This window comes from Triplophysa dalaica, chromosome 18, assembly GCF_015846415.1.
Source record: "Triplophysa dalaica isolate WHDGS20190420 chromosome 18, ASM1584641v1, whole genome shotgun sequence".
In the NCBI taxonomy this organism is placed as follows: domain Eukaryota; kingdom Metazoa; phylum Chordata; class Actinopteri; order Cypriniformes; family Nemacheilidae; genus Triplophysa; species Triplophysa dalaica.
This window is the reverse complement of record NC_079559.1, coordinates 18,887,844-18,906,909: the sequence shown is the minus strand read 5'-3', so window position 1 is coordinate 18,906,909 and position 19,066 is coordinate 18,887,844. Positions and strand designations below refer to the sequence as shown.

The 19,066-nt window shown below is 37.5% G+C and overlaps 1 protein-coding gene across 2 annotated transcripts in view; it reads left to right on the top strand.

The window, feature by feature from the left end:
• Positions 1-4,121: 4,121 nt before the first annotated feature.
• Positions 4,122-19,066, top strand: part of fgfr1a (fibroblast growth factor receptor 1a) — a 35,258-nt gene continuing 20,313 nt past the window's right edge. For both annotated transcript variants that reach the window (XM_056772483.1, XM_056772482.1), the window contains exons 1-4: positions 4,122-4,767; positions 9,834-10,001; positions 17,881-18,138; positions 18,248-18,331. In XM_056772483.1, the coding sequence (XP_056628461.1) occupies positions 9,902-10,001; positions 17,881-18,138; positions 18,248-18,331 (442 nt within the window). In that variant the 5' untranslated portion in view covers positions 4,122-4,767; positions 9,834-9,901. The remainder of the gene's footprint in view (positions 4,768-9,833; positions 10,002-17,880; positions 18,139-18,247; positions 18,332-19,066) is intronic.

Below are 19,066 nucleotides of genomic sequence, written 5' to 3'. Positions count from 1 at the left end.
ATTTAAATGTCAGCAATCATGGACCTACTGCAAACTCAACATACTTTTATGATCCAGTTCACCTGCATTGCAACTTTAAATGTAGGTTGTGCTTTTTATTACAAACGTTGACCTCATGTTCAGTGTGACTAGGATGATGAAGAACCAAACTGCACATGTGTTCCACATGCATCCACAGGGTCATATGCATTTCGGATGGTGAGGACGTTCTGGGGATCTGAAGAATGTCTGGGGGTCTTTAAAATTGCTTTGTGGTGCTTGGCCTGGGTGTTGATCCACTGCAGCTGGTCACATTATGTGGATTGCCATAAATTAGTGTTGTTTGATTAGGCATCTCACTTTTTTAAATCCTAACACAATTTATGCATTTGCTCCAACTTTTTTTTGCCAAGAGATTTTTTGCAAGAGGACAACAAAACCAGCAAAAATCCCATAGATTTGAGCAGTGACCGCAAGGCAGCAACCACCCAAAACTATCTAGCACTGCATTTCAATGCACAATTAACACCATGCCATCCTCGTATAGCAGTGCATCCAGAACATCCATTGTGCCAGTGACTGTTCTACCTTCAAGCTATAGATTTTATAAATGTGTGGCTGAACGATTAAACTTGCCATTAGAGCCACTATTTACTATCTATTGAGTTGAAAATAAACTTGCGCTGCCGAAATAAGTTTATATAATGTTTCACTTTAAGAGAAAAAGTGACATTTACATTTACATTTAGTCATTTGGCAGACGCTTTTATCCAAAGCGACTTACAGTGCACTTATTACAGGGACAATCCCCCTGGAGCAACGTGGAGTAAAATGTCTTACTCAAGGACACACTGGTGGTGGCTGCTGGGATCAAACCAGTAACCTTTGATTTACCAGTTCAGTGGTTTAACCCACTAGACCACCATCTCCTTTGCACTATTAACTTAAAATGAATAAATGAATCTATAAAGACTTTTCACCTCATCATTTATCTAAACAAACGGTTGGGTTTGCCCATGTTTTAACCACCCAGCATTTTTAGTGTTTATTTAATTTCTCATTTTCCACACAGCTATTGAAAAGTTGGATTTTCAGATTCAAGCTGCTTTGAAGAAAGTTGTATTGTATCACAGAAATTGAAATGACAGAATTGGCAACCTACAGTAAAAATATAGCGCTGTATAAAGAAATCTGAAACGTTTGTTTCCGTCTCTTTTTCTTTTTTCATCTGAGAAGCAAAAATATATAACTGTTGTGCATCTTGAAACAAAACAATCAGACTGATATATGCCACCTCTAACATTTAAGTTAGTCTGGAACTATAGGCTTAAACCCTGTCTGGGAAACCGCCCCTTAGTGTCTACTGTTTCTATATTTAATTCATTTTTAACACATAAGGCTTATAGGTGTTAAACAGCACCAACAGTTTGGCTTACTGACACATCAAAGTATTTAATATGCTTAATTTCACTGACTTTATTAAACTCTGTGATTAAAAGGTGTCAGTAATCATCACGAGGAAAAGCTGTGAGGGGAGAATAGACAAGCTTTTGCTTTTAACTAGATTGTCTGGTTCTGTGATCAATGATCCAAATTAATTTTGGTTGAAAAGCTGTGAAGGTTCTTAAAGATATTAACAATGACCAAACCGATTCCATTCACTGACTAAGAAATCAGCATCTTGGGGGGAAAAAATCTTGTAATGCGAAGCAGCAGAACGTTCTTTGGGCTGTGAATAAAGAGTGCTCTGTTTTACTTTAAAGGAAGGATAATACTGACAGTCGAGATGATTTGCAGATTCAATTGAAGAAACGCCAGCATCACTTAGCAAGAAAATGTTGAGCGCTCATGACTTATCAAAGATGAAGATGCAATGTGCTCACTGACCATCAAAGTCACATATGGGGTTCTAGAAATAAATGACAGCTGTGACAACACAATGAGTGCATATAGATTGCAATACAAATATTTTTCCTTTGTGTGCACGAACATTAAAAAGCAAATGATTTGAAACTGTGAATAGCACGTCGGCAAATCTTATGACCACATTGGTAGGGAATCGCAGGTAATTGCTTAGATGTTCTGAGTGGCTCCAGACAACAGATCCTAGATTCATCTTTACAGAACACTATATTGAATAATATCTGTAACTAACTTGTTGTAGTTTAAGATGTTTTTGACCACATGTTCTCTCCATCGGTGTCTGTCTGCGCACTTCCCCCTCTTCTCCCTGCACTCCCTCATTAGTCTCACTGAGGCTGGTTCACACCTCATTGCCACCTCCATTCATTGCTGTATTTGTTGATAAGCCCCCTTTAGTAGGTCAATGGGACCCTTTCAGATTCAGCTGCCTGCTTGCTTGCCTGAAGAATAAGAGGGGGTTGCACTAACAGACAATTAGTTAGATTCATTCCATTGTGAAAGAAAAAGCTCCAGAGAGCATTTCCTCGTTTCAGGGAAGGTAACTTTTGGTCTTACCATCCTCTAGTCTTACGTAAGTGCATTTGATGGTCTAATAGGAAAGAGTCATTCCTCTGTCACTGGGAAAACAACAATAGTGTTAAAATAACTGATGTTTTAATAAAACATTGTGTCAAAAGGAAAGAAAACAGAAAATAAACATTTAGTCCCGAGGTACGTTTGGAACACCAGCGGCGTATTACACATTGCAGAGGCGTCTGCTGTCGCTCTCACGGACTTTGCTGTTGTTTGGAGAGCAAATTGGCTCAATAAAGGTTTTAGTGGAGCGAAAATCGTCGCCTCGAGCCCTGCGGGGAAACCTCACAACTCCGAACACAAAGCTGACAAACAAACAAACACTTCTCAAATACAATTTCAAAGGAAACGTCGCTTGTTTCTCAGAATGGTATTTTTCGTCGGCGCCAAGTGGTCCAGTGGACTGTGCACTGACATGTTGTGCAGCAGCACTTCCGGTGACCTGAGTTCAAATCCCGGCTCGTGGTCCTTTCCCGGCTTCCGAGTCCCTCTCTATCATCCTGTAATTTCCTGTCTCACTTTCCACTGTCGTATCTATATAAGATGCAAAAGGACCCCAAAAAAGAATGGTATTTCTCAAAGCTATCTTTACATACAATATGAAAAATGTGTCTTTAGAAAGAAACCTCTGGGGTCCACAAATATGTGCCATAGTTCTCCTGAATGGTAGGTAAATTAAAAAGGAGATGCTATCTGAAGCTTCACCGAAGTTTTTCCTGCTGTTGAGATAATTAATGTGCAACTCTTAACTTTGCTGTGGTCAACTTTACTAAGCAAACACAAGCCGTGTCAGGGGTGTGTGGACATTGTTGACACACACAAAAAGAATGAGTGGTGCACCTTTATCTACAGGTAGACAACAGAACCTTATCACTCATCCTATATACCTATCAACATCTTTTAAAAGCATCTTAAATAGTATTATTTCTATTAAGTCTATTTAAAAGTGTAGTTCACTTAAAATTGCCCCATTCACTTTCCATAGTCATTTTTATTCCTATGGAAAGTCAAACGGGGCAAATTTGGAAATAAACTACTCCTTATGAATGTTATTGTAATGATTTTCAAATACTTAGAATGTTATTCTAAAATTAAATTGTTTTATAATAAATAAATGTAAAAAAAGGAATCATAAAGTATAGATTTGAATCCGATTCAGCAATATATTGGCCAGAGTAATTAAACTATAAGATAAGCTATAAATAATAAAAAAACATATATTAATATGAGACAAATGTTTATTCAAACATATATTTTTAGGAACTTTGGTAACCAAACAACATCGGACACCATTGACTTCCACTGTATCAACACACAAACCACGAGACATTTCCCAATTGTTGTGTTTTACAGAAGACAGAGTCACAGGTTTGGAATGACGAATGTGAATAAATGATGACATAATTTTTTTATCAATATAATATTTTCCATACTTAGCATTCAATCTCTTACTGATACAATAGGCTTTGTATTTAAATGTTACATAAATAAAATGTCATTGTATCTAATCGAATTCGTAAAGTTAGAGGACGACCAGAATAAGTTAGAGGACGACCAGAATTGTTCAGTTTCAAAGAAACTACAATCCCAGAGTGCACCGGGCGAGCTGTTTAGCAGCACTGAGGTGTTACTGATGGAGGGGGGTCAGTCAGGTCTTTATGCTCAGTGATGTCAGAGTGTGTGAGATTACATCCTTGAGTGCGGAATCTCGCTGTATCCTCTGAAGAGCTGGGGGGAGGACGACGCCACGGACTATCCACAGACGAGCACATGAAAAGTTAATTTTGCGAAACTACTCCAACTGTACGAAGACCTGCAGCTCGAGTAAACTGCCGATTCAACGTTTTGTCTTAGTTTGTGATTTGGAACGGATTGTTGACCGAAGGAGCGCTAGGGGTAAAAGTTTTCCCCTTCCATCTTTTTCACATGGACACAAACAAAAACAGCACGGGTGGGATTTTCTGAAGAAGAATCAACAAAACGGGTCTGAAATTTGTTTTTAGGTCCTGCAAGTAACACTTAAGCGAAACTATACCTGGTCGAAGTCTTCACACGATCTTCAGGAGTTGCACGCGCCTCCTCCGTTGAGCCTTTTCACTGATTTCAAATGATAAAGTCGGAAAACATCTGTGTTAAGAAAACGTTATAAAAACCAACAGAGACGATATCACGACGGAGGATAAATGTGGAGTTTCGTCCAGTAATTATCTAGAAGTGTTTTTTCTACGAACTTTGGCAAAATTTACACCGGGATTGACTCTTTAAGAAAGGATTTACTTAAGAAAGGACTAGGTGAGTAACGTCTGTGAATGGGACATATCCTGTTCTTACATTCATATACAAAGACATTTACTTGCTGTATTGATTTTAACGTCTTATGCTATTGATATTGTTTTTACAAGTAACAGTTTGAATTAAGTGAGTTAACTTAGATATAGACAAAGTTTCCCGAAGTGCTGTTATTTATCTTATTTCGTGCGAGTCACTATCTAGCTAGCACAATGTTTATAACATGTAATTTCTTTACATATTTATTTTTCAGTCAGGAATCTCTTTGAACCACAAAATACTCATTCAGTTGCTTCTTGAAATTATTTATGAGCGTTTTTTACGGAAAATCTGATTTTATTGAGCGGTGTGTTTAAATGTGAGACCTTTAGATGAACTGATTTGTAATTTTGTTGCACGTTGATTTTACATGAAGTATGTGAGAAAACGAAGAAGTACTAGAATTTCAATAACTTCAATCCCCAAATAAATAAAAATGTTACATGAACTGCGCGTTCCTGTACCGACATGCGCGTTCTCGATAATCTTTTACAAACGTGTAGTAAGGAAAACGTACAGGTTACAATGGCAACTTAATCGAAAATCTCCTTTAAATTCTTATTTGTGGCTTTTGAAGAAAACCTTTTTAACAATTGACGCATTCTTGGGCTATTGGGTAACGTATTCAACGTTTTTTGAACCTACAATAATTAGTTTCAAGTTATATTATTGTTGTCTTTACCAAATTTTCCTTATGCCTGGGGTTTGTCATATTCTCTTTGCCAGATTGCCTTTTCTCTGTGAAAGGCGTGTTTGTTCTTGCATTTTATTTATCTTAGAAGGAAAACAACATAGCTATACTAGTTTGAGCTTGGAAGGCCCCTGTGGCTGAGGGCCAATTCATAAAAACATGTGAGTGACACATAAAATCCTGGATGCATTTCAGGTGCTTTAAAAGACTGTCCAGCTGGATGACATTATTTTGGTACTTATTTTGGCAGCAAAGGAATATCATTTTAACAGAAATGAATACAGAAATCTTTCCAGAACAGCTTTCGCAGTTTAAGGAGCTTGTGTTCTGTTACTGATGTATTTCTGCACCCATCACACAGAGACACTCTCTCTTTACCTCCTCATCACTCATTAGATTATTTTAAGACCCCAGCTCTTCATTTTGTGTGCAGACTAGAACTGTCCATCCATTGGACCCTATACATCAACGTTACCTACGATAACACAAACCTCCTTCCTGTTCAGCTTCCAGAAACTGTTCCTGATGTTAAGTGACCATTGTCATTTGATGTAAAGACATTAGCGGACAGTTTGCACCTTTTCACTTGCGATAGGGGTGTTGATGGGGGAGCAGAGCTGTTTCTGAATGGAGAGAGACAGGCTGGCAACTGCATGTGCAGACATGACCCAGATATTTTGTTTGACAGCACTGAAATGTGAGCATCTACGACCTTAAGTTGAATACTTGTTTGCAATTTGTGACGAAGCCTGTGCATACATTTTTCCATATCATAGTTCATTTTTAGAAGTTACGCGCGATTAGGTAATCTAGAGATCACGATGCGATGCATTCACGATACTGATCTCATGATACGATTTATTCACACAATTTATTTTTACAAAATGAGACAAATTAGAAATTAACAACTGCCCTTTTATTGTTTCTCAAATGCTGCAGATTTTTTTATAAAATAGAAATAAGTTTTATGTCAAATAACAAAACTAAGACTTTGTCTGTGTTTTCTTGGATTTTTTTACATTTTAGAAATATAAGCATATCCAAGTTTGCAATGTTTGTAAACACAGTGGCCCCTGCTGTTCAAAACTTGAATTGAGATTCAAATAACACCTCAACTGGCTTGAATTGTCACAAATGATTGATTTTCAACTGGCTCACGGTGAATCGTTACATCCCCATTTATTCCAGAAAAGAAAAGCTTGTTAAGAACTTATGCACTGACTGTGTCAAGTACCAATTTTTTATGTATCTGTTTGTTTACAGCCCCTCGAGGTTCTGTCAGTGGAGTTTAGTTATTTTCAGCCATTAAAATACTGAAGAACTGTAACCGACCTTGTAAAAATACAGCCGTTAAGTCCGTAATTACATCAACTACTTAAATTAGAGAGGAAATCATTATAGCCACTGTCCCTCTGGATCTGACCAGCATTTACCCGCTCCGAACAGTTCAGTGGTTCAGTGATGGTGTACATTAACATTATTTCCATAGAAACAAACTGCTGACTTTGACACTTAAATTAAGTTGCATTCATAAATGCCAGTAGTTTTTTAACTCTATAACAGTTCTAGTCGAAGTGAGATATGGGTGTATTTGGGTTGCTTGCTATATGTACTCAATAGGTGGTTTGAGCACCCCTCTTTGGTTTATCTCTGTGGACTGCAACAAACACGATTGTGGGCTTTCGCAGTGGTCTTGTAGTGAATAGTTGACGGTGAAATCGTCTGTTCCAGTGTTTGCTGTGGGTGTTCTTCCGGTGGAAGTATGCTGTTGAAAGTTTGGAGTGAAAAGGAATTCTTTGCCTTCTAATTTACTGAGCTGGCAGGGTTGGGCTGGCATGGCAAACTATCGCCCAGTGGTTTTTAAAAGGAAAGTTGCTATTACACAAATGTCTGAGAGCTGCAATAATAAATTAGTCAAACTTTTTTTGAACAAACAACAAAATGGCTGCCTCGCATGCCTATCTAAAGGGAACTTTTTACAAGATATGGAGTTGTGGCATCAAAATGGGTTGACATTTTAAACATTAGGGAAAATGTAGTAGGGCTTGTGCAAAATCTTGCCTTCTTAAACAGTAAATATTCTGTGATTTTTAAGTTAACGTACATACAAGGTGTAAATACAATAAACTTTCATTTTATAATTTTAGGCAGTTACTTTTACCTTACTTCTTGACTGACACTATTCGTTCAGCGATTCATCTGTCTGACAGCCTACTCTGATCTGATTGGTCAGATGGTCTAGTCTGCTGCAATTGGTCTATCGCGAACAGCGCAGCAGTTTCGCAAATGAAACGCAGGTTGGCATAACACTGAGAGACGCAAATCTAACACAGAAGTGAAATTACGACAGGCCACTCGTACGCGTGATTCAGAGTTTACTACTTTTTTCCCCAAGCCGATGACTTTGTTATTTGATCACCTACGGCTTTAGAACTTGGTGGACTTCTTACATTCACACACGGCAACATTACACACTGCATGAAATGTAATGTTAAGGACATTGTATTAGTTACTCTCTAAGAAATGCCTTGAAAGGAGGATTTTGGAGATGAGCAACAATTTAGATTTAAAAGATTAGGAGGCAACAGGAAAGATGTTTGTTGGTGAAGTTCACCAGCCTGTGGTCCTAATGGCCTCCCCATGGAGTGGCAATTTGGGGACGCATGATTTGGCGGGTTGACTGTAGCTCTGGCTCCAGCTCCAGCTCCCACCAATGCTGAAATGAGTGAGGTCAGGCGTCCCGTCTCCGACACAAACCAATGCCGCTCTCTGGAATGTTCTGCTCCAGTAGTAGGCAGGGGTAATGAGCTGGGCCTGCTCTACACTATAGCCGCGTTCCCCTTCAAAGATCAGACGGAGGGAAAAACCTGCCTGGGTCCATTAATTAGGGTACTAACTTTACTTTCCACATGAACGGATCTATTTCTCTTTATTCTGCACTCTCCCTCTCGTCTGTTATCCTTGCCTTTTTCTCTCTTAAACTCAACATTGTGGAACATTAAATAAAATCAACTGAATGTTTGGTCTGATAGTTGGCAATTTTTTTTGTATTTCAATACCAACAGTCTCATTAATGCATATGAATTTATTTAGTTTTTCCACACACAATATGCTTTTTTTCCCACAAAATATATTATTGAACTGTTTATAAAATATCAATAAGGTCAAAAGTTCAAAGTCTCTTTAACCAAAACAGTTTGATCTCCAGTCAAAAGGCTACCCCAAAAACCTCTTGTGTGTTGCTATGATAATACTTTTTATTATTAAATTATCTTTAGTAAGTTTCTAAAATAATTTGAGAGGTGTGTTTTTTCATTTAGAAGATAAATGCATTCATGCAATTTAGAAGATGAATGGTGTATTGGGCCATCAGCTAGATGTTTATCACATTACATCACTGTCTGGCACATAAACACTAACATAAAAACATAAACACATGACAGAAACTAACAGAGAGCTTAAAAACTTCCTCTCTTTAGACCAATTCACTCGTATTTGAGGATGTGCTGAAATGTGTAAATGATGTTTGAAGGTGGAGTTCCGATACCTATAAGACGAATGGTGTGTTGGGGTCACGCTGGGGTCTTAACCAGCAGAGTTGACGGATATCTGTGAACGTTTGGACTTTTTTTCGTCTTTGTGTTTTTGTGTCTCTGTGTATTTAACCATGTGTTTGTAAAAGCAAACTAAAGGAGTGACCATACACAAAGTTTATGGTAAAACTGTTTATTCCACTATGAAAAATTATGTTTCTCAAGGGTCATGCAGCCTGCTGTTTACATTTATTTTATTGTTTCATCATTGCATTTTTTTTTAAATCCATGTCATTCTGCTGATGCCCACTCAGAAAGACACAATGTTCTTTTCTGTTAGTTGTAGTAAACAAACTGTAGTTAAAATCCTTGAATTCTTAAAGAACGTTCCACCATTGGCCTTATACAGCAACATTTTTAAACCATTTTAGCTTCATGGTTACATTTGAAGTAGGTGGGAAGAGGAGTTTTATCAGACTGTTTACAAGAATCTCTGATCTGTGTTTCTTAAGCATCACAGGGATTTTTCGGAGTCTACTAAGTTTTTACAAAAATCATTATCTGTAATGCTTTTCAGATGTAGTTCAAATGGAAATATCTTAAAAAACTTTCTCTGCTTTTACAAATGGTGATTTAATCATATGGTGATACTTGATATTCAGCAAAATGTAGTTCACTAATATAAAGTGGGATGGAATCAGTTTAATTTTGTGTAATTTTTCATAATTGTATCCTGTTAATTAGGTCTAATTGAAATATGCATTATTTTCTTATGTCTTGTGTTTTTGTGTGTGTCATGCATTCAGTACTGATGTCCTAGTTGGGTCTATGGAGTGCTGGGCTGGGTGGAGACTTCAGATGTAGAGGATCCTTTATGATGATGAAGATGAAGACTATGCTGCTGCTGATCTCAGTTCTCCTAACTCAGGCTCTTCAATCCCAGGCCAGACCTGCCACCCCAGATGACACCCCGGGTAAGTCTTTTCTGTAAAACTTTGTTGTAGCATCTTTGAGCTAAAGATGCTAAAATGTTTTTAATCAAAAAATACATTTTATTTTATTAGCTTATTATAGCTTATTCGCACACTTTAGATCATATTAATTTCTCTAATGTGTCAAACAGCCATAAGAGGAATACAGGAGAAAAAAGTATTTTCTATGTGGTATGTCGAAGTTGACACCGTCCATATTCACAGATGTATGTAAAATGCAAGTAAAAGTACTTGCATAGACAGAGAGTAAAACATAGAAACAGAAGGAAAACGGCAGCTGAAATGAAGCCCTGAAAAATGTGTCTCTTGGCAGCATTCCAGCCGAGCGAGTGCCGGTGTCTCACAGGCCCAAACGGGCTTCAGTAGCATAGTCCTCTTCGGAGTGTGAAATAACGTGAGCTCGGGAGACTAAAAGCCTTGCGCTACAGTTGCAACCATTATGAAACGAGTGGTCTTTTCTTCAGTGACCAACTGTGAAGTCTTTAAATAAAACCAAGTTGGTTTGAATTTTTTTACCCTAGAGCTGGAGGTGTGAAATAGCTGCCGTCTGTAGCCTCCAGCTAAGCAAAAATACCTCTGTTCTCTATCTCTATCTCTCTATCCTCCTTTTGTAATGAGAAGGTATTTGTTATCAAGGGAAGAGTTGACTACCGGAGACGCTATAAATTACTGCTTTTAAAAGACGAGACAGAAAGTACTCCGCCCTGTGGTGCTAGTCCACAGTGGAGATCATGTTTCTGGGAAAATGCAACAGGTTTTCTGGTGGATGTTGGTCAAGCATAAGTACTCTTGATGAAAACTGTGCACAGGAAGTTGGTGAAACGTAGAAGCGAATGGAGTTAAAAGTACAATATCTAAGTGTTTTAAAAATCAGAAGAGTGTAGGGAAAGATTGAGGACCCAGCTTGGGTCGTAATAATGAAACTAAATTACAACGTTTCAACTTCTTTATCGCCTCTTGGTCGTATCAAAGTGGGGCTGATCTGGGATTCAGAATTTTTTTCTGTCAGCTGGATTGACACAGAAATATACCTTAAAATATATTTTTCTTGAAAAATGACAGGATATATGGATATATAATGAATAGTTTTCCCGTTTTTCTTGTAAATTTGCTGACTTTTTCTGTACATTTTTTGACCATAATAACCCAAAAAATATATTTTACATGAAAAATCTCTTAAAAACCAGTGTTGGTATTTCACTACTTGAAAGCTTTCCTGAAGGTTTTTGATAAGACTAACCTAGACAGGAAGAGGTGATGTGATGGATTAGGTTTTACCCACTTAATTCTTGACAGCCAAATGGCCAGACGTGCCGAGACCATCGTGTTTCCTCAGTCTTTTTTCTTCCTGTCAGGACAGAGCTCCTCTCTATCTGTCCCCCCGGGCCTCCTGTGGTGTAAATGATAGTTTCAGCTGTGGATGAGTGACTGAAACTTCAGCATTTGGTTACACTTGTTTCTTGCCCTCGGTGGGAATACAGCCTGTGCAAACAACAGAACTTCCTGAAGAAGTGTGTATATATTGGTCAACCAAAAATGGAGCCGTGGTCCTACAAAAAACTTACAATGACACTTTATAATTCTTGTTGCCTTTCTCGTGGATCAGTATTAGCCCAATGTTTGAGTTATGTGAAAATGCAGTTTTTTCATCATATCTTAGACTAGAGTTTGAATGGTGTTTACTTTTCAGATAGGAGAGGGAAGAGAATGCTCTTTCGAAATTGAATGTTAAAGTAAAAATTGTGAATTTAGCAAACAGTGGCATTACATTTTTGTAGTAGGGAGGCAACAATGTATTGGCCACCGATATTAATTTGCCGATATTGGATGAATTTAATACCATCAGACAATCGGTAATAGCATAAAAAGGCTAATACCGATGGTTTATTGGAGGCAATGAGTTGCGTGTCTGAATTAGTGCCGTAAAAAATATTTCTCAGAGCAAAATTATTAAATAGCCAATGCACAGACTCAATTCAGTTTATTTAGAAATGTTCAATGTTAAGTCAAGTATGAGTACATGTTGTTAAAGATTGGGTAACATGCCATTTCATGCATTCTGACTTCTTAACACTGTTAAACGTGCTGGCTTCTCATGCATGGTCAACAAAATCAAGTTGGACGTATGACGTTGTTTTTCTGTTTTTGATTCACTCCCCCAGCTCTCAAACCTGTTTCGGATTTTTTTTTATAAGTCTATTCCTTTTATTGGGCAATTCTCCCGGAAAAGCACGCCCACGGCAAAGCGAAAGAAATAGCCTGCCCACCCGCCAACCAACGAGCTATAGGAAGCCCCGATAATCAAGGTAGGCTGCGCTGGGTCAAGATTGGTTGCGCTGTGGGCCTGCAGCTGAAGCTAGTTACTCTTGTGATATTGGTTGGTTTGTTCACGGTATTTCAGTGATGTCTGTTATATAAACGGTAGATATAACGCTGTATTTGGAGATTGTTTAAAACTCCTAGATGGCACAGTTCAAATGCTATGAACTGCACACGGAAATCAAAATAAGTCATACCTCTGTGACTTGTTGGCGTCTATGTCCATAACGTAAAAACCTGAAGGGATCAATGCGATGATGTATAGTGGGCTTGTGTTGTAACATTAGTTTTGTCCCCCCAGCCTGCCTCCAGCAGCTCGTCTTTTCTGAAATTATTCCTACAGCTGTATCTCTCTTTTATGAATTTGATCAAACTAAATACTCTTCGAAGATACGATGTATGCAATACTACTGTTTAGGTATTCAAGATTAATACGAGACCAAAACCAATAGCTAGCCAGCCAGTAAATCAGATATGTTAAATGTGAGCTAGCACTATTTCATTGACAATTTATGAGGCTAGCAAACATAAACCCGTTCTTACTTTCTGCTAGCCAGTTTTTTGGCATCACACAGAAGCAGAGTAGGCTACTCGTTAGAAGTTTGGACACATTAAAACTTACACATCCAAACTTTTGACCAGTGTTTACCACAACAAAATATTGCAGCTCTTATTTGTTTACCACAACAAATATTTTAAGTATATTTCTAAAATTACCCAGATGAAGTTCCCATGGAAAGCTACCGGAAAATTTTCCGGGAATTTTACGCCCCTTTGCAACCCTAGTCACTGCCAGTCAACAGGAGTTAGAAATCCAAACTAGTCAGCTTAGCACTAGGTTTATTCATAACACTACGCCTATGCTCAGGTGTTAAAGTCAATGTTATTCATCTCTTCTATGTGCTAAAAGCAGATAGAGAATACAGTGTGTCCACATTACATGTCCGTACTAGACAAACATTACCATATGCAGGTCACGACACAGGTCATGTACACAGACTCGGTCAGAATTTTAATTCTGTAAAAAGCTTCCCTTTATAAAATAAACAGACAGATGAACTTAAAGTGTACACAGAGCTAGATCAAACACAGTACAATAGATAGGCAAACAGTTTAGATAAAGCATTGAAATAGGAAATTCAATTAGCCGTTCACACAGAGGTACAGTTTACACAGAAATGCAACGTCTTTTGGTGTGTTATATATAAATGTGTAATTTCTTCCACTACATTATTCTCTTTCTTACTGACTGTCACGCACACTGTGTAAATGGTGATGAAGAAATGCTTTGAGGAAACAATGACTTCGATTCACAGTTATCTCATTCTTGTCCTCTTGCAGAGCATGTGCATGTTTACATGGGCACATTCGTGTGTAGGCAAGCAGTGATTATGTTTGTACAACCGTGGCCATTGTGAACAAATGCCATTAGCATCCAAGTCCTGATGTGAGCTGTATTTCACATCGCTAGCAAATGACAGAGGAGGTCAAACGAGGAGTGTTTACTTATTTTGCTGATTTATTATATTTTTATAAAATGTTAAAGTGAGCCAACACTTTTACTAATCACATAAAGTAATTGTGTTGTAAAATAATGAAGTATCAGTCACAGTAATCAGACTTGTGGGCTAAATGATATTATAAATTGTAATGCACTTTGTTGGCGTGGATAATTTATGGTAGCGTGCACGGATAAGAATAACTTGTTGTTGTATAAAAAGAAGGGATGCACTTATATATATAGTCAATCGGTATCGGTTGATAGAACCATTTTTTCATGCTATCGGCTGATAGTTTAAAACCAGCCAATGATCAGGGCTGATATACCCTGTCAATCAGAAGAGGACAGGAAAATGCTATAAATATGTGCTCTGTGTATTCAAATGCTAAGCAACATCGCCAGTTTAATGTTTAATAGTAATAGTCAATGTATAAGTTAATAACATTCAGAGAGTTAGGAAATATTATCATATTTATCAACAAGAGGAAATCCCTGTGGTCATTCTTCTCTGTATTGTTTCCTCTTGTGTCCACTCTCTCTCCAAAAGGCCCCTTTCCCGTCCAGAAACGGTGCGTCTGGGCCTTACCCACCTCTCATTTTGTCAGCTAAAAAAAATGAAAAATTCCCTTTCATGATTTACTCTATCTAACTTGATTTGCAGTGACATCAATCATCTTTTCCTATTAGCATGAAAAATGAATGTGATGACTGTTCCAGCTGGGCTGCTTTTCCAAAAATACGGACTTTAATCCAACTTAATCTGGTCATAGAATTTGGAGGATTAACAGGTTTGGGATTCCTGGGGAAGCAATTTGGTGGAAATGGCTCATCTTTTTACAGTTTTTCTATAGAAATATCTATGTTCTGAGCACGAAAGAAAAATATTTGGAAGAATATCAGTATCCGAACAGATCTAATCCCCCATTTACTGCCATAGTAGGGAAAATATGAAATACTATAAATATTAATAAATACTATGGGAGTAAATGGGGGATGATATCTGTTTTGTTACTCACATTTATCCAAATTTTTTCCTTTGTGTTTATCAGAACAAAGAAATTAATATGTTTTGAATAAACTAAGGGTGATTAAATTAAATTTTTGGATGAAGTTCATTATGAATAGTATTTTTATATTAGTTGTAAGCTTTATGCCAAAATAATTTTTCTGCTGTCTTTTACCTGTTGTTGTCAGGGTGCGCTGTAGTTTGCATGGCAACATCTGGACTCGATGGCTTGCACGCCGGAGCTTGTCTTCAGCTTGTGTTGCATTATGCATCGTTTCGTTCTTTGAAGTGACTTATGGCTTGGTCGCATGCCAGTATTTAATATCCTGGAAGGAAAGCATGTCGATTAATGACCATAAATCATCAGGCAGCTGCATTATTTCCTCCCCATGCAATTATTGTTGAATATTCTCCCTTGATACCTCACAGTAAACAGCATCTCTAGTGACTGGCGTGTAAAGTTTTCGGGATCCGTTTTGCTCGATGCTAGGTGCCAAGAGGAAATTGCAACCTTATTGTCACAAATTTATGATCTGTTGTGTGTCTGGGATATGTATGAAATGCTCGCCAGTTGCTGTGTTGTGTTTTTGCCTGTACGAATAGGACAGAGGTCAAGTCGGGCCGTGATGGTTTTGGGGAAGGAAGTTTGTACCTGCATGGCTCTCGGTTGACACGGGCCAGAGATACAGATGTAGATGTTAGTACACTGTTCAACTTCCCTGAACTGGTTTAAGGGTTTTAGCACTCTCAGGCTGATGTTTTATACTGGTTGTACACAAAGGGGTTGTGTTGCTTTCATGGATCCTCTCGTTTTATGATGATAATGACCTGAAAACAAAAGAAATGGAATAAATTTTAAGTGGCTAAATAAGACTACAATAGCTCATCAAACCTTTTTCAGCTTTGTTTCGGTGGGATAAGTTGATCTCTCTCTGGGCCTCGTTTTTGTCAGGATTAGGAGCCTGTTAGACACATGCGAAGCAGGAAATACCTTAACTAGACCCTACTGTGGTCGCCATGGATACTAAAACTAAAAACCTGCTGCTGCAGGCCTCTTGCTTGCCTTTATTGGTGGAGTTAGCGGTGGTGACGGGGTGGAGTTACTACAGTAAAACTAGTCGTGAGGATACTTGGGCTATGTTTTTGCTCTGCTCAAGCTGTTTCCTTCCTTTTAAATCTTTATTTACTCCTATTCTTTTAAAAACAACACAATCTGAGTTGATCCTGTTTGCACTAGAAGAAAGAAAAGAATTGAGGGATTGAAGTTTGTTTAAAAAGAAAAATATCTCGTTTTTGTAGTCAAAATGTTATCTTTTTCTAGGGCTGGAGTAAGGTCATGTAGGTGGGGTAAAATAATTTCTACCAATGATATAATATTGGTTCATCATGCAACAGGTTTTGCAACCATGTCTGGAAAGAATGCTGCTTTCTAGGCCTGGACGATATATAAACATAATCGAAATATTGCATATTGCTTTGTTTGCAATAACAATATTTTAATATTTCAAAAACACCTAAAGTTAAAATTTAAGCATGTTCATGGAAGATGATCAACAATCAGAAAGAGTGTAAAACACATTAGTTGGTAATGTAATTGTCTGATTTAAAATATTGTTAAATATTGTGTAGTTTAGATTTCGTAACATTATCATAACATTAATGCTTAAAAAACATTAATCCAACATTTAATTTAGGAAGCATTGCATGTTGCACTTTTCTTCAATATCAGGAAGTCCTACTGTTTTATATGATCTTATCAAATTTAACACGTGTATATTTACATCACAAATTTATATTTAAAGGTATTAAAATGGATGACCCTGAATGAACACAATTTAGACGTTTTTGACAATATCTATGGCCTCCTGTCATTTACGACACAGAAGAGTTCATAGATTTTCATTGAAAGTTGGTCCTTTAACTTGGTTTATTGTTTGTTTTTTTGAAAACTGTGAGGCACATTTTTTTTGGAAATGATAAACAGCCACAGATGTCAGTAAAGTTTCATTTGTATTTAACCTTGAGAATTCGCTCAGACTTTAGTCATTTGCAGTGTCACGTTTATTCCTGGGTCATCAAAGGGACTCACGAAGATGTGGGACAAGCATTGTTTCTTTATTCACTATACATTATGAAAAGATAGTGTAAATGTCATTCTCAGCGAGCGGCAGCGTTTCATGGAAATGTAACCTTTTTTGAACAATTATCCAGCCTGGGCGCACTGTTTGCAGGAAACCATTTGGTAACATTTAAATCCCTTAGTGCATACAGATATAGTATTACTAAATGAAAATAAACCTAATTACAATCTGAATATCAAGCAGTTACCATTTGTTTTGTAAATGCAAAAATCTCTCCTCAGTTTACTCTTAGAAATGCGCAACAATTAGCATATGGAGTCAGTATGTGCTCTTTGACAACTTCGATCTATTCTGTTGAGGAGGACCCCCAACAGGGACGATCCCACAGTACGCTTGTCCTTGTAAGTGTCCTTACTAGAATCAGGATCCTTAAGAATTTACAATGATGGGTACAGATGGGTGACAAAATGTTGATGGAGTATGAATCAGCATAATTATATTAAGCCTCCCCATCCTAAGAGCTAAGCCCCCCTGCCTATAATGGTCGCTAGCAGCAATGGCTGGTCTCAGGTGGCCTTGTCTGAGGCAATGCCCCCAACCTTGCATCACATAATCAAATTTAAGATCCCTCTCAGAATTGGCCTGACAAGTGACCCTTGACTAATTCAGAAATAAATTTGATATGCCTTGTATCTGTGATAGGTGTTTTTGTTTAATATCTGGAGGATGCCAAATTCTAATAACACTGGACTTGCATCTGTTTCAAACCACCATTATTGATCATCATAATAACATAAAAACACTTAGAGCAAAATACAATTTTGTAAATGAAGGAACATTAAAATGTCATCTGACTAATTCAGTTTAAGACCAGAACACTGAACTTGCAAGTCATTTAAAAAAATCTTGGCTGATTATATTTAAATGGCGTTCTTTTTTTGGTGTGTTTTCTAGCTGTTGCCCTGGTGGAGCCCACAAAATTCACTCTCTATCCGGCGGACAAACTGGAGCTGAGCTGTAAAGGTAAAGAAGAGGCACAGGAAGTGACCTGGACTAAGGACCTCATTCCATTGGTTGATGGGGACCACACACGCCTGAGAAACGATCAGCTGGAGATCGAAGCTGTGGAGCCAGCCGATTCCGGTCTGTATGCTTGCTTTGCTCAGGGACACAATAGCAACCACACAGACTACTTCAATGTAAATGTTACAGGTGAGAAACCGCTAGAATATAAAATTTCTTTCTAAAAGAAATGTTTGTGTTTTTCAGTTTTATTGGTTTGTTTGATTATAACCTTACAAAAACTTTGTTATTCTGACAGATGGATTGGCTTCCTCAGAAGATGATGATGAAGAGGAATCTTCCTCAGAGGAGACAAAGCTATCAAGTAGCCAGAAACTGCTTCGTGAGTCTCTCTCCACTTTTAGTAAAACTGCTTTCTAAATTTGGAGATCGGATATCTAAAAAATGTCAATAACAGAATTAGTTCCGTATGAAAGTGCTGTGGTTGTCTTTTAAAATGGAATTATAACAGGAAATAGTGCACATATTTGTCTTATAAACCACAGCCGTGTCCAGTGAAATTTCCGAAGCTAGTTTTTAGACTGAATGTATTGGTTTATTTTGATGGATTAGTCTTTGTCTGACTTAATGATGTTCTCCAGACTCACACAAACATTCCACTCTTTGATCTGTGTTGTCTGCTGCTGCTGTTGTTGTTGATTTGCATTTATGCTGTTAAATGAATAACTCACCAACATTGATTATTATGTCACAATAATTTCCAAACATATGTGACTTTGTTCTATAACATTACAAATAGTAGAATCTACGTGCGTGCCTGACCCCCAGTTAACTTCCGGTTTGTGTTTGGCTAGTGTCTAATGATATAACTATTTAATTTAATTTATTTTAATATTAATATGCATTATTATTTTACTGTGTAACAATTGTATTAAATAAACGATTCGTTGTATTTTGTTGTATGTTCATTTTATTAAATAAACAATTTGTTGAATGCGTCCTTGATGTAGTCGCTTTTAAAGAAACCGTATGCTACATTGATATCTAGTGGTTGAGCTTGGTATCACAGTCTAAATTCAAAATATTGGAGAGACAAGTTTAGCCAAGTAACGGTTCA